This window comes from Oryza glaberrima, chromosome 5 (genome assembly GCF_000147395.1).
Source record: "Oryza glaberrima chromosome 5, OglaRS2, whole genome shotgun sequence".
NCBI classification, from domain to species: Eukaryota; Viridiplantae; Streptophyta; class Magnoliopsida; order Poales; family Poaceae; genus Oryza; species Oryza glaberrima.
The window spans coordinates 5,587,355-5,602,583 of NC_068330.1; the positions used below are offsets into that span (position 1 = coordinate 5,587,355).

At 35.0% G+C, this 15,229-nt stretch overlaps 1 protein-coding gene across 1 annotated transcript; it reads right to left on the reverse strand.

Moving 5' to 3' along the window:
- Positions 1–272: 272 nt before the first annotated feature.
- On the reverse strand, positions 273–12,362 carry LOC127773669 (MADS-box transcription factor 58). Its single transcript, XM_052299809.1, has 9 exons — positions 12,174–12,362; positions 11,356–11,615; positions 2,359–2,440; positions 1,756–1,817; positions 1,562–1,661; positions 1,421–1,462; positions 1,278–1,319; positions 924–1,095; positions 273–530 (listed from the first exon to the last, which is right to left on the reverse strand). The coding sequence occupies exons 1-9, from the start codon at positions 12,219–12,221 to the stop codon at positions 520–522; spliced, it is 819 nt and encodes a 272-aa protein (XP_052155769.1). The 5' UTR covers positions 12,222–12,362; the 3' UTR covers positions 273–519.
- Between the last annotated feature and the right edge of the window lie 2,867 nt (positions 12,363–15,229).

A 15,229-nucleotide genomic window follows, 5' to 3' on the forward strand; every position in this document is an offset into this window, starting at 1 on the left:
ACTGGTGCTTTTGTAGGCCACCAATATAATTTCATGTAAGAGCCAAGTTTTGGGTTTGAATTAAAAAGAGAAGAAAATACTGAAAACGAGCTCAACACAACACCATGCCTTGCCCTGTTCTTTCTGTTTCGGTTAATTTCTTCAGTTTACTGTTTACGTCTGAAAAGAAAAGAGTCAGAACGAGCAAATTCAGAGAGCGTGAGTTCAGTGTTCGAAGTGAATCCTGAAAAAACCGCAGCTAACGAAACAGCACTTATATGTATACACAAGATATTATCACCAATATTTCATATATAAACATAGGAAGGGTATGAAGTATTTTAATTTCACAGGTTGAACCAATACTTAGGTACATCACCTTGATAGTGCCAAGCCTGAATTATGGGATAAAGTTAATTATTCATGCATACAAGAGTTCACACATAAAAGTTCTACTGACACAGTGTAATATCTAACTGATCAGTCTCCTTGAAGAAGGCACATGCATGATTGAGATAGTTGCATGATACGGATCCATATTTATCTTTCATCTGCAAGTGCAAGGAATGTAAACAGTAAAACAAAATTAGTTACGCGTTGCATCTGAACGTACTTGCACAAACTTGTCTCGACCACATTATTTGTCTATAACTTATGCCTCCGAATTCCTTCTATAATTTGATGCAAGGGAAATTTGAGTTATAATTCTTATGGTTGCAAGCAAATCCAAACAATACCTAGAATGTGAGACAAGCCCTACACATTTCTGACCCTGCAATATAATCCTCCCAAGAAAACTCTTCATTATTTTTTATTTTTTTATTTTGAAAAACTTGATGTCTCTAACTAGGACTCAGATGCTTACAATGAGAAGGTAATGAACATTCAAATTTCATTTGTTGAACTATGAACTCTGACTATGTTACACTGAGAATATTTTTTACCTGACATAAAGGCCTTTCGGTCCTCCTGTTCAGGATAATACTGAGGCTGATGCATGATGTTGAATTGCAGGAAGTTTCTTGGATCATAATGGATCATATTTTGCACGTACTCGCTCGTAGATGCTGAACCCATCATGTTCACTGTTTGCAGTCCTCTTTCACTCTCAGCAACCTTCACAATAATAATTATAATTAATTAGTATGATGACGTAGAATTTCAGTCAATTCGGTATGATTTGCTATATATGTAGGTTATTTCAGTAACTTCAATTCAGATTTACCATGTAGCTAGGTTAATCTCTTTTTGAAAGCGAATCTCATTCTTTTTTTTGCAATGTAGAACAGAATACTTACTTTGCTCTTTAAGTACATGTTGTCATTCTGCAGCTCCGTTTCCTGAAAAGATTATACTCGTGCTGTTATCTTATAATGTCAATTAACTAGACCAAATAATTTTGCAAGAAAGAAAACAGTGGTATTTTGCTGATAGTATTTACCCTTCTCTGCATGTACTCAATTTCAGCACACAGCAATTCGTTCTGCAGGATATGGAATGCTTATCAAATTAGATGAATTAATTAACAATATGCCCTTTTCAACTTGGAATTCTATGTAAATGTAGCACACAATTAATATACCTTCCGTGCTCTAATCTTTCCTAGGCCTTTGTCCAGCCTGCCTTCCAGCTGCTTAAGTTCTCTGTGGTTCATGGTGGTGATATTATCACCTACTAGAGTCCTAATTCATCAATTAATGGAGAATTTAGTTATAACCAGATGAACTACTTTGTCAAGTTGAAAAAAATTCTAAGCAGCTGAGTGAAATAATGAACCTGTTGGAGTTCTGCAGGTTGGTGATCTGTTGCTTCAGCTTAGCAGCTTCCTGCTGGTAGTGCTGCAAGTTTGTAATTTGATTTTTTTTTTTAGTACTGGTAGTTAAAATCATGACAAGTTGTATCAGTTTGCTAACTGGAATGTTTGACTCTTCATGTTTATTTTGTTCAAATGTGCATCATCAAATCATACCATATTAAACTGTGTAATCAACCTGCATGCATGCATATGCATGAATGAATGACAAAAGTGCCAAAAACATGCAGTGAGCCATTTCAATTTTCAAGCATGGAATCATGAAGAACTTTGTCCAGTGGACAAACACAGATAGGAGTATGTCTGTTGGTCAAAACTATATACTACTACTATATATATAGCATCACTGGAATTTCCATTGTGTAAAGCACTGTAGCTTCTATTCAGGATGTCCAATCTGAAGATTTTGGTCAGAGAACTCATTTTTTACAGCATAGAAACCATTGGTTAATTACAAGGAATGTTGCATTGTTGCTGAATGATAAAAGCTCCAGAGAAAACTACTGCATGCTGCATTTGTACTGACAGATGATTTTTTTTTTGTTTGAGAATTCAGATGATATTACCTGGGCATTGATCTCTGCAACTGTACTGGCGTTGGAGGTGTCACTGTTGGCTTTCTTGTACCTCTCAATAGTTTCCTTCACGCTGCATTTGTGCATAGTAGCACACATAAATAGTTAGTTTACTTGTACACATACGTCCATGGAAGTAAGAATAACTACGAAATTTTGACCACGGTATAGAAGTTTCTTCTAGAATTTTTTTTTTCACAAATTATACATATGTCTAAGTTCAAATCTTCAAACTAACATGGGGTTTTTCCTGAAGGATATCAACAAAAAAAAAGGGAGTTAGTGGCAGTTTGGGCCACCTTTCATTTTCTAAACAATAAAACAACTGTGGGATGATCTTATTTAATGTTTAATCTAAAGCACTGTTTGGTTGTAAAAAAATGTCACTCTGAGGGGCTATTTGGATGGAGCTAAAATTTTTTAGTCCATATATATCTCATTGGATGTTTGGACACTAATTAAAAGTATTAAACGTACGTAGACAAATGACAAAACTCCTTTCATAGCCCTGGACTAATTCACGAGACGAATCTATTGAGCCTAATTAATTTTTGATTAGCCTATGTGATAGTACAGTAAATATGTGCTAATTATAGATTAATTAGGCTTAAAAAAATTGTCTCACGAATTAGCTCTCATTTATATAATTAGTTTTGTAAATAGTCTATGTTTAATACTTTAAATTAGTGTCAAATAATCAATGTGATAGGGACTAAAGTTTAGTCCCTGATTGAAACACCCGCTAACTTTCATATAGTCATTGCTAATAAAATTTGCAAAAAGATCAGGAAGCCAGTAAGATTGAGTGTCATAGTACTGTACAAACACTGTACTGTATATACCATTGTTGTGTTCATCTGTTTGTCTCCAAGAACAATGCCAAATCCACCGGTCCGGGGAGAGATTGAAAAAGTCTGAACAGGAGTCTAGTACAAATTTTACATCACAAGTCATTCTACCTGCTACAGTTGTTGCGCTTTACCGAGGACATCTTTTCTCAACTCTATAGAGCCATAGAGGCCCAGAAGCCATACATGTATTGCATGCTCAGATGTGATTTATGATTTTTTTTCAAATTATATGAGAAATAAATATGTTATGTTAGGAGGTGTTTAGATTCAGGGGTGTAAAGTTTTGACGTGTCACATTGGATATACGGACACATATTTGAAGTATTAAACATAGTCTAATAACAAAACAAATTACAGAATCCGCCTATAAACTGCGAGACGAATTTATTAAGCCAAATTAATCCATCATTAGCAAATGTTTACTATAGCACCATATTGTCAAATCATGGAGAAATTAGGCTTAAAAGATTCGTCTCGCAAATTAGTCGCAATATGTGCAATTAGTTATTTTTTTAGCCTATATTTAATACTTCATACAGGTGTTCAAATGTTCGATGTGATAGGGTGAAAAATTTTGGGGTGGGATTTAACCAGTGCCTTAGGATTTCATGTAATCAGAATATTTTTATGGGAATCGATCAACATCATACATGTAAGCATAAGGAATTCTCTGAAAATAGCTGCTTAAATTGTACTCCCTTGGGTTCTACAATTCTTAATATTTTGGACAAGGTTTAACTTTTGTAACTTTGACTATCAATAACTTTAAAAGTATTTAGTTTAAAACAACAAGAAAAACATATATGAATTTGTCTTTCAAAGTTCTACAATAAAAGTAAAACATATATTTATTTATTATATGTATTATAGTAAAAAATAAGGTCAAAGATATAATTTAAAGTTCGTGCCACTATTCAAAATGTTAAGAATTATAAAACTGGAGGGAGTAGCTGCATATATAAATAGCTATAACAGGACTTAAAAGTCTGATCTGAAGTCATTGTAATTGGTACTAATAAGTTATTATCAGTATTCTATGGATTTACCAAATAGCTAATGTCTTTGCTATTATGAACACTAGGAAACCATATAACCTGAGAGTTCCACTTTATCAATCTATCTATCTATATATCTATCTATTATATACTAAAAGTCCATTAAACTTCCTATAAACGCTCCCAAACCGCTAAGTGGCACCCTATAAACACTCTCGAATCGCCAAATGGCACCATAATAAATAAGAAAAATCTGACCATCTATTTTTACTTATATTGGTGGACCCATTGTTTTGGATGGTTGGATTTAGTTAGATCTATTTTATAAAGAAAAAAGAACATCCGGAACCATCGTATACAGAACCAACGTACGTAATGTCAAACGTACGTGCGTATGTACTGTACGTACTTCCCTTTTTTCTTTCCGTATTTTCATTCATGTGTTATTTTCTATTTAATGAGAAAATAAAAACAAAAATACTTTTACAGGTAAAAAAACACAAATAGACCAACTACTAGGATTAGCAGCTCTCCCTATTTCTAAATCGCTACGTGGTACTATTAAATTAGAGAAAGTATTAAAAAATCTTTAAAAATACAAAGCGACGGACCATCGATTTCTACTTAAATTGATGGATTTAGGTTGTTAGATTTTTTAATAAAAAAATCCCAAACCTCTGTCCCTCCCTCCCCACCCCTGTGCAGTGTTAAAATCCATTAAACATTTTGTAAACACCTCTAAGCTACTATATCACATACTTAAATTAAATAAAATCTTAAATTTCAAAAAAAGACAATTATATAATAAAAGTTCATTAAACATCTTACAAATACTTTTAATTCGCCAAGTGGTACCTTAAAAACACTCCTAGGTCGTCAAGTGCACTCTAATCCAACCATCGATTTTTATTTAAATCGGTGATCCATTATTTTTATATTAGAAGGTTAGATTTTTTTTTAAAAAAGCACGCATTCCAAACCTCCCGTCATGTACGTACCAACGAGCTATGTTCATGAGAAATCATAATCAAAATTATTTTTACATTAAAAAAATCACAAAGAGACCTCCACCTATTAGGTCTAGCAGCTCTCGCTCTTTGACTCTAAATATTCTACAAATGCCTCTAAACTGCTACGTGGTGCTATTAAATTAAATAAAATGCTAGAAGATCTTAAAAAAAGAACAAAATATTTGGCTATCGATTTGTTAGTTTTTTAATAAGAAAAAAACCCAAACCTCTCTCCCTCCCTCCCCACCCCTGTGCGGTGTTAAAATCCATTAAACATTTTATAAACACCTCTAAGCTACTGTGGGCTGGTTTGGTTTGAGGCCTAAATTGGCCTTATCAATATTTATCAATTTCAATAGTGTTTATTGTCTATTTGGTTTGGAGCCAAATTTTGGCATGCCTAAGAAAATAGGCCATTTCAACAGTTAATTTAGGCTATTTTGGCTTCAATCCAAACACAATTTTACCTTTGCCAAAATTAGCCATGCCAAAAATTACCAAAATTTAACATTGACAAAAATTGGTAAGGCCAATTTAGGCCATAAACCAAACCAGCCCTATATCACATACTTCTTAGAATTTTCAAAAAAAAAGATAATTATATATAAAAGTTCATTAAATATCTTAAAAATACTTTTAATTCGCCAAGTGGTACCTTACAAACGCTCCTAGGTCGCCAAGTGGCACTCTAATCCAACCATCGATTTTTATTTAAATCGGTAATCTATTATTTTTTATATTAGAAGGTTAGATTTTTTTTTAAAAAAAGCACCCATTCCGAACCTCCCGTCACGTACGTACCAACGAGCTATGTTCATGAGAAATTATAATCAAAATTATTTTTACATTAAAAAAATCACAAAGAGACCTCCACCTATTAGGTCTAGCAGCTCTCGCTCTGTGACTCTAAATATCCTACAAATGCCTCTAAACTGCCACGTGGTGCTATTAAATTAAATAAAATACTAGAAAATATTAAAAAACAACAAAACATTTGGCTATCGATTTGTTAGTTTTTTAATAAGAAAAAACCCAAACCTCTCTTCCTCCCTCCCTCCCCATCCCCGTGCGGTGTTAAAATCCATTAAATATATTATTAATGCCTCTAAGCTGCTATATGGCATTCTTAAATTAGAGAAAAATCTTAGAAATTTTGGAAAAAAAAAACCCAACCATTAGATATGACATAAATCGATGGACACATTTTTTCAATGGATTAATTGACACATTATATTAGGTCATTAGATCTATTTTTTTTAAAAAAAAAAGAACACCCTAAACCTTCTTCCCTCCCTCCTTTGCGGCATACGGTGTTAAAAGTCGATTACACTTCTTATAAATGCTCAAAAGATATTATGTTATTCTCTTAAATCAAAGAAAATCCTAATAAAATTCTGACAAGAAAACAAAACATCCGACCATCGGTTTCGACATAAACATCTGACACATTATTTTAGTCTATCAGATTAATCATTTAGAAAAACATCCCAAACCTCCCTCCCTCCCTGCCCATGTACAGCGTGCGCCATTCTTTTCTCTCTATTTTTTATCTCCTTGACAATTAAAATTAAAATTATCTATATGGGAAAAAAACACAAATGGACCTCCATTTATTACTTATATCATGTTAGGCATCTAAAGACTTTCTGCCAACTTAATTAATTTCTCTTGACATGCCTATACAAATTGACCTTGATACTTTCAAAATAATGTTTTTAGGAAATAGATAAATACTTTTAAGAAAGATGATCATAGCGTCCGAATTACACATATGATCTACGAAGTCACTAATCATAGCAGGTATTCATCTAGCAATATAGACAATAGGGTGAAAATGAAGGTGTGGTTGGTTGAACATCATATCAATAAGCATGTGGGTTGTACCTAAGGATTTTAACCGTGGAACAACCTTGCAGTGGCTTTAGCAATAAATCAAGTCAGTTCCATATAGGAATTAATGACCATGTCCTTTTTTTATTTATTTTTATTAAGCTTGCTACAGTACATTGTAAAGTCTTGACGTAGAACAATCTAGAAACATGTATTTGTTATAAGACAATACACTTTAGTGATGATTCGCTAAATACATTATGACCATTACTTTGATATTTCAGGAGAGAAAATTTAGAACGTATACCTTTACCCCATACTAGGTTATGTGTTCTTATATTTTCGTCCCAAATTGCAAAGATCAAATCATTTCAAGGATGATTCATAGAATTAAACTATCCAAAAGAAAAAAAAATAAAAATGGGCATGAAATAAATTGAAAATTGAACAAATGTTGCTGGATTTAAAACCAATACTTGATAGAAAAATTCAAAAATTTTACAAGGACGGTTAGAATGAATATATATATATATATATATATATATATATATATATATATATATATATATATATATATATATATATATATATATATTGAATTTGTTTTGAGGTTGTAAGCTATCCTTTTGGCGAGTTAAAATACCCTAAATTTTATCATAGGAACCACATCCATTGTTTCGACACAATAGTTTCTCATCAATTCAAAACCACATGATCTCAAGTAATTTTATTTTAGAATTTATATGTTGCAAGGGTAATTATAAAAATATAAAAAGCTTTCAAAGCACACAAAATAAGTTTAATTTTAGTTTAGAACATAATACAAGATATTTTAATAAAAAGCCACCTGCATATAAATATTTATAATAAAATTTCACTCACATTATACGAGAAGGTGCCCGCGCATGTGCGCGGGCTACCTTTCTAGTTGTCTTCATTATTTTAGCCATTTTTTTTGCGAAATTACTTAGCCATTTTTTCCTACTAACAACATAAAAACTATGCATATGTGCCTTGATCATAGATCTTGTACACATGTTTCAAGAAAGGACTCAGAGTAACGTCCTTTCCTCTCTTGATACAAGAAAAACTACTAATATACGCAAAGTATATATACGTTCATCATCTAATTGAAATAGTACAAAATATGTGTAACTAATTTTCCTTTGATATTGTCCTAGATTAAGGGTGTACTTAGTGGCTAACCACAAACCTACTTATAAGTCAATAAAATAAACAGCTTATTTTGACATATAAGTAACTTATTTTATATATTTACTTATAAGTGAGGTCACGGGTTAATCATTTACACCCCTATCTGATCGAGACTACTACAAAGTACAACCCAAAGAGGATATCACAAAGTTCCTATAGAAAGACGTACTCCTGCTGAAAATTGACAGACAAGATCATTTGGCCACATTTCGTACTCCAACACTTTGTCACTTTGTCAATCTCAGGCATGCCCATAAGCAATAAAGTGCCATACAAAAATTTAACCAAGAAAACTATCATATCATTTCCCTTTCCTCGTCAAGACCAAACATGAATTCTCAAAGGCAAGATCAGAGCAAATGTCACATCACATACGTATAATAGTGCCAAGTAACTATTCCCAAGAGCCAATATAAAAGCAATGCATGTCAGCTTCTGTCTATCTCTCACACACATAGGAACGGTATTATTGGATACATTTTTAAACAAGAAAAAACATGTGAAGAAATCATGGTCCAAGCAAATTTGACCAACAATGATTTTCTTAACAATTTATTTTTTAAAGAAAAATACAAAGATGCAAGCTCATTGCAACAAATTAACATGGAGCATGTGTGAACAAGTAGCAACACTTCTCTAAAATTCTTCCTAAATGAATATTTTATTAGCATTGTCTTGTAGTAATGTTTACCAAGGAATTGCAAAACCTTAATATCTTCGAACATCCTATTGACAACAGCGGCTGTGTTTAGTTCCTTCCAAAGTTGGAAGTTTGGGTTAAAATTGGTACGATATGACTGAAAAGTATGTGTGTATGACAGGTCGATGTGATGGAAAAAGTTAGAAGTTTGGATCCAAAGTTTGGATCTAAACACAACCAGCATGACCATGATGGGCTGGCTGCAAACAGTGAATCATAGGAGTACCCAAGTGACCAATGGCTTATAGAGAGAGAAAGAGAGAGCCAGTGCAAGAGAGAAGCAGCTACGGTCCAACCTAGCCAGCCAGCCAGGCAGGCAGGGACCTTAACCATTCTGACCGGGTTAACCAGCCTTTTTCTCTTGTAGTCTCCCGATGCAAACGCTGCCATTTGTACGTATTCTACTGACCGTGCCATTGGTTAATTTTTGCTTCTGCACAGTACAGTGTACAGTTTTACACTTGCAGCCTCACGCACACATACTGTACACACAGAGAGAGTGTGTTTGTCTGCTGCTGCTGTGCAAAGAATTTGCTTCTTGTCCTAACAAGTCGTCAATTGTTAAACCAATTTTTTTATTACTCAATAGATCAAAACAAGGAAAATTCACTGTTAAATTAATGGGAGTCCTATAAATCACTTTTAAGAAATGCACAAAAAATATCTCTATCGTACGTATTGACCAGTCCGTCGTAATCCCACAAGATAATACAGGAGTGTGTGTGTGTGTGTGTGTGTGTGTGTGTGTATATATATATATATATATGAGATACTAAGAGTCTAAGCTAGATAGTGTTGTGCAGGGTATTAATATTTGGAGTATGAAGTTTAATTGTTTAAGTAAAGATATTTTTTCTTAACCAAGACGGGTTATTAAAACGTAATTTTAAAAATGAAGGAAAAATCATACATGATCTAGTTTAGAGTTTTTTCTAGATCTTTTTGCTACTAGTACTAGTTACTCATCTCTACTACTAGTAGTTCATTCATGTGTAGTCACAGACTCATAGGGGATCACACATTTCATAATTTTTTTTCACACGGGATTAGGATTTAGAACATAAGGGTATTATCATGGCATACATCCTGATTATATAGTATAAATTACTCTTTATCCTTTCTTGGCTGAACAACTATAGGCATAACTAAGCACACACTTGTGTGAGTGTGGTCTGCGTGTGTGGTGTCATGTGTGCGTGTATGTCTTCTGTAATCGCACAAGAAAAAAGAAGCACAACAAATCCTTAAGATACTCTACTAAAAATATTGCACAAATTACTAATCTGTAAACCTTAGGTAGTAACATAAATACATATGAAAGTCCAAACCTTATAGATGGAGAAAAAAAAGGGTAATTCATGCACTGTTTTTCCTATTTACTGCTGACTTCACTGTGTTCGGTACCTCATGAGAAGTACAGTGCCGGTGTCAGAGAGGATAGGTAGCTAGGGGCCCAGAGCACTCGTGATGGGGCATCCTGTTAATACAGGAAACCACACATGGCTGTAAATGAACAGAGAAATGACTAGTGAAAACAGTAACATCTACAGCACTCTGCAGAGAGAGAGAGAGAGAGAGAGATGGAGGATGTGATGAAACCCTAACCCTAACTAACCTCCAATTGAAGAAGATGATGCAAAAGAATCATGAATGATCAATGTGTGCATCACTCGTGTACACCACTTTTTACCTCTGAAAAAAAAAAACATCAAACCTCACATGCCCACAATCTTGCATACTAGTTACTAGTAGTTACAAGTTACTGCACACATGCATAGCCAATAGAGAAAATATAATATATGATCGCTATATGCAGTGAGGTATGAAGGATCTAAGCAAGCCTCATCACACAGACAGAGGTAGAGAAAGGAAAGAACATAAATGGAGCAATAAAAGAACAGGACCACCAAGCCAAAGCAACACACACAGACACACAGTCACAGACACCCATCACACACAAGAAAAGCTCACAAGAATACATGTACATGCTCATGCTTGCTTCACAAAGTATGCATTGTGCTGAATCTATCTACACATCTAGCTCACCTCACAGGAAACACAAAAGAAACCAGAAATGTGCACACCACATCAGCAAGCACACAGATCATCACACACACACAAAGAAACTCCTGCAATTTCTTTCTCACTTGCTAGTTGCTACTACCCCCAAGAAAGCACAGAAGTAACAACAAGACAGTTAATTAACTGAAGCACATATATGTAGTAACAGAAAAGAAGGTGAGATGGACGCACATCACCATATATATGCCTCCTCCTTGTCACAAGAAAAGGTAGCAACTAACTTGCTCCAATTAGGACAAGATAACATATATCACATGGATTAATTTAGGTTTCTAGAGCTGAAGAGAGGAAGAGGAATGCAGTACCTGTTGTTGGAGTACTCGTAGAGGCGGCCACGGCTGGAGAAGACGACGAGGGCGACCTCGGCATCGCAGAGCACGGAGAGCTCATACGCCTTCTTGAGTAGCCCGTTGCGGCGCTTGCAGAAGGTCACTTGACGGTTCGTCGTGTTCTCGATGCGCTTGATCTCAATCTTTCCCCTGCTCCCAATCTTCTCAGCTCCCACCGAGCCTGAGCCACCTGAGCCACCGGAGCCGGGGGAAGCAACAGGTGCTGGCTCTGGCATCTAAATTTGAGTCACAAAATAATTCCAGAGATATGACTCAGTCCTCTATGTAAGAACTTAGCAGCACAGCATGAGCCAACATAATCAAGAAATTGCAAGACCGGAAGATGGATCTTTGGCAAGAAAATCAAGAAGTGCTGGAGACATCATGGCCATCATCTCTCTTAAAAATCAATATATGTAACTACAGCCCCCTTTTGTGAGTTGTATAATTCTTGTAGATCGAAGGAAAAAGGAGAGATCTTTTTTTGAGGGGAAAAAAAAAGGAGAGATCTTTGGTCCTGTGGTGATCAATCTCCTTGATCTTGTGCCTTTCTTTCACCTTTTTTTCTTCTTTTTCTTGTTTTGCTTAAAGACTAAAGATCTCTAGCTATATCTCTCCCTCTTCATGGCCATCTAGCTATTTTCACACATCAGCTAGCAGCCATGATTCTACTTTTCTACTTTCCCAAAGCTCCCATATGCATACAATTAAAAAAGAAATCCAAACCCTCTTGCAAAATGACACTGAAAGAGAAGAGGAAATTTAGGAGTTTCCAAGCCAAGAAAAACAATTACCATCAGGCCAGTGGATGGTTCAGCCTCCTGCTCTTTGTATATGTGCATGTTTGCTAATTCCTCTCTAATCAAAGAAGAGATTATAATGAGGAAGAGAGGGGTGTGTTCAAGGAGAAGAGAATGGTTAGGGAAGGATGAGATGAGATGGAGTGGTGGTAGCTGTGGAGAGAGTCCATCTATATATTGCCCTTGGTGTTTTTCTTCCTCCTGAACTTTCCTCCTTTCCCCTCTTGGCTGGCCTACCTGCACATTGTAACCATTAATTGCATGGGGTTTAATCAATTCTTTTGCCTTATTTTACCTACCTTTGTGTGACATCACTGCACAGGTTAATTTACCTCATGGCATTGCACCATTAGCTTGTAATTTGGGGCAAGTTTTCATAAAAGCTTGTGGGCTTCGACCTGCAAACTGCTAGGGAAATTATTTCAGGCCTATTTCTTGGTCTCTGTTCTCTGCAGTTCTTGCTTTGGGAAAGTAGGTAGAAACTGGAAAGATACTTGATTGCTGAACTTAGCTTGTAACATTGAAATACTAGCTAATTGAACTTGTGGGTATATATTTTCTGTTAATCCTCACAAAAAATATATATTTAAATTCTGCCTAGGATCATGAGTGTGCTACTTTAATATATAATACTAATGTCCTTCAACTATCTTGTGCTGTACTCCCTCCGTCCCATAAAAAACGAATCTAGGACCGGATATGACATATTCTAGTACTATGAATCTAGACATATGTATGTCTAGATTCATAGTAATTTATAGTTTATAAATATCAGTCAAAGATCTTTTTTTTCTCGAACACGCAGATGTTAGTTAAAGATCTTGTGAGCAAAAACAATATACTCCATAACATGCATCCTCCAAAAGGATAAATGGAAGCACCAGAGGAAACTTACATTGATAGCCACAATTCCAGTCCACCTTCAAGGAGGTTTTCCGCACGCAGATATCCTTTACTTTTTTTTAGAGTATTAAATGATAATATCGGTTTACACAATTTTGGTTACAATGTCAACCGACATTATTATTATTTAATACTCTAAAAAGAAGAAGGCACGATATGAGTCTATGTCTGAATTTTGGCCCGAGAACAGTTGTAATTTCATCTCACATATAGTTTGTGAGGAGTAATATATTCTCTTTTCCCCAAAAAAAATGATAATTTCGGTTTACGTACTGTGCATCGGCACTTAATGCATAGGTCCCTTGATTAATCTTATACTAGTATGGTCAATCGGAAAATCTAGAAAAGCACAAACGGTAGTAATTAAATGTGATTCAGTTGAGTAGACTTAGTGCATGCTTACAAATATGAAAAAGTCCCATTGCAAAAATATAGAATAATAAAATAAAGGGTATGCACCAATGCACCATTATGGCATACTATATATTATTGTCCTTCATTAAACAGTACATTATCAAGAAACAAGAATGTAAATTAAAAATACATTAGAAATAAATTGCCAAACATGTTAAAACACATACTCCCTCCGTTCCAAAATATAATTAGACACAACCACCCTTACTCCAAAGACGAAGAAACAATTATTATCACCTTCTAATTTGTATCACCCTAATAAATAAAATGCATGCACCCAATAGAATTAGAGATCTTGAGGGTGGAGGATTTAAAAAAAATCATATTTTAATAGAGAAGATGTACTAATTAATTGCATGTATGCATGCACGCCTTATATTATGGAACATTTAAAAAAAGTAGTTGTGCCTTATATTATGAAACGGATGGAGTAATAAATTTCTTGTGTGCAATAATACTCAGGACTGTACGTAATCCTAATAGGAATTACATTTAGACACATCCAACCATGCTGTTAGTCTGAAGATGCTCTTGTCATCAGTCACAACTCTACATATACACATCACTCCAAATCACCAGAATTAAAGTGAAAGTATGGAAACTGCAAGCTAACTAGCCAATTCTTTTTTCAGAACGAATCTAGCCAAGTACAACTTGGAGCACATTGTTGAAATTTACATTTTACATTACTGTGTTTTAGTTTCATCTCCCAGCAAAATACAAGTGCTGAAAGGCTCACACATCTCTGTATGACTGTATGGCCTGCCCATGTGAGGCCTGCACAAACCCTTTCCCATTTTTGCTGGACACACACCCACACATGCATGCCAATGGATGCTAAGGATAAGGAGTAGTACAACTCTTCACAATTCTGAACTCTGAACTCTCCCCTTCGTTAGTCCCTTCTCCTCCCGGCATATTGGGCCCAACCAGCCAATCAGCAATTCATGCCAGTCATCACCGATGACCGATTATCGACAATATATATACACATGCATTTACACATAGATAGGGAAATTACATATACATACACATAAATAGATGTATATATATGCACCCTTTTACACTGATCAACAACCGGTCGTGACATGTCGAAAAATCAGTCTTGGCGTGCGTGCTAGCTGGCTATATACCTTGATGAGTAGCATCAATGGCCAGCTAACTGTGCATTGATGAAATTTCAGTGTAGCTGGCCGGATTGTTGGAGGCTATGAAGCTTTGGCATCAGGTGATAGCTCCTGATCAAGATTGGTGGGTACAAGGAAGCCATCAAGGCTTGAATATGTATATATGTTACAACTAACTAGCAATGCAAGCTCTCCTCCAGTTACTGCATCTGTGAGTACTTCTGTTTTTCACATGTGGAAGTATAGATCAACAATGAATATAATGCGGATTTCTTGGTGCAAATTAACTTTTACTTGCATGGTATATGCATGCGGAGGTTGGATATCACATTCTGGTAAGAAAAATCATCTCCTTTTTGCAGCAGATGCAGTAGAGTTGAAATGGGTATGGTAGGAGTACATTTTCATGTCTATATGGGAATAACTCAGGTAGAAAGATCAAATTGGCAAAGAAAGCACACGATTGTGTTCAAATTTGAATTTTGTGCGCGTAACAACTTTTTTTTTGTGCATGTCTGCGACTGCTTTGTATATCTATGTTTAGCAGTACATTTAATTAATTCATCTCTACCACTTTCATATCTTTCTTAAAACCTACTAATAGCT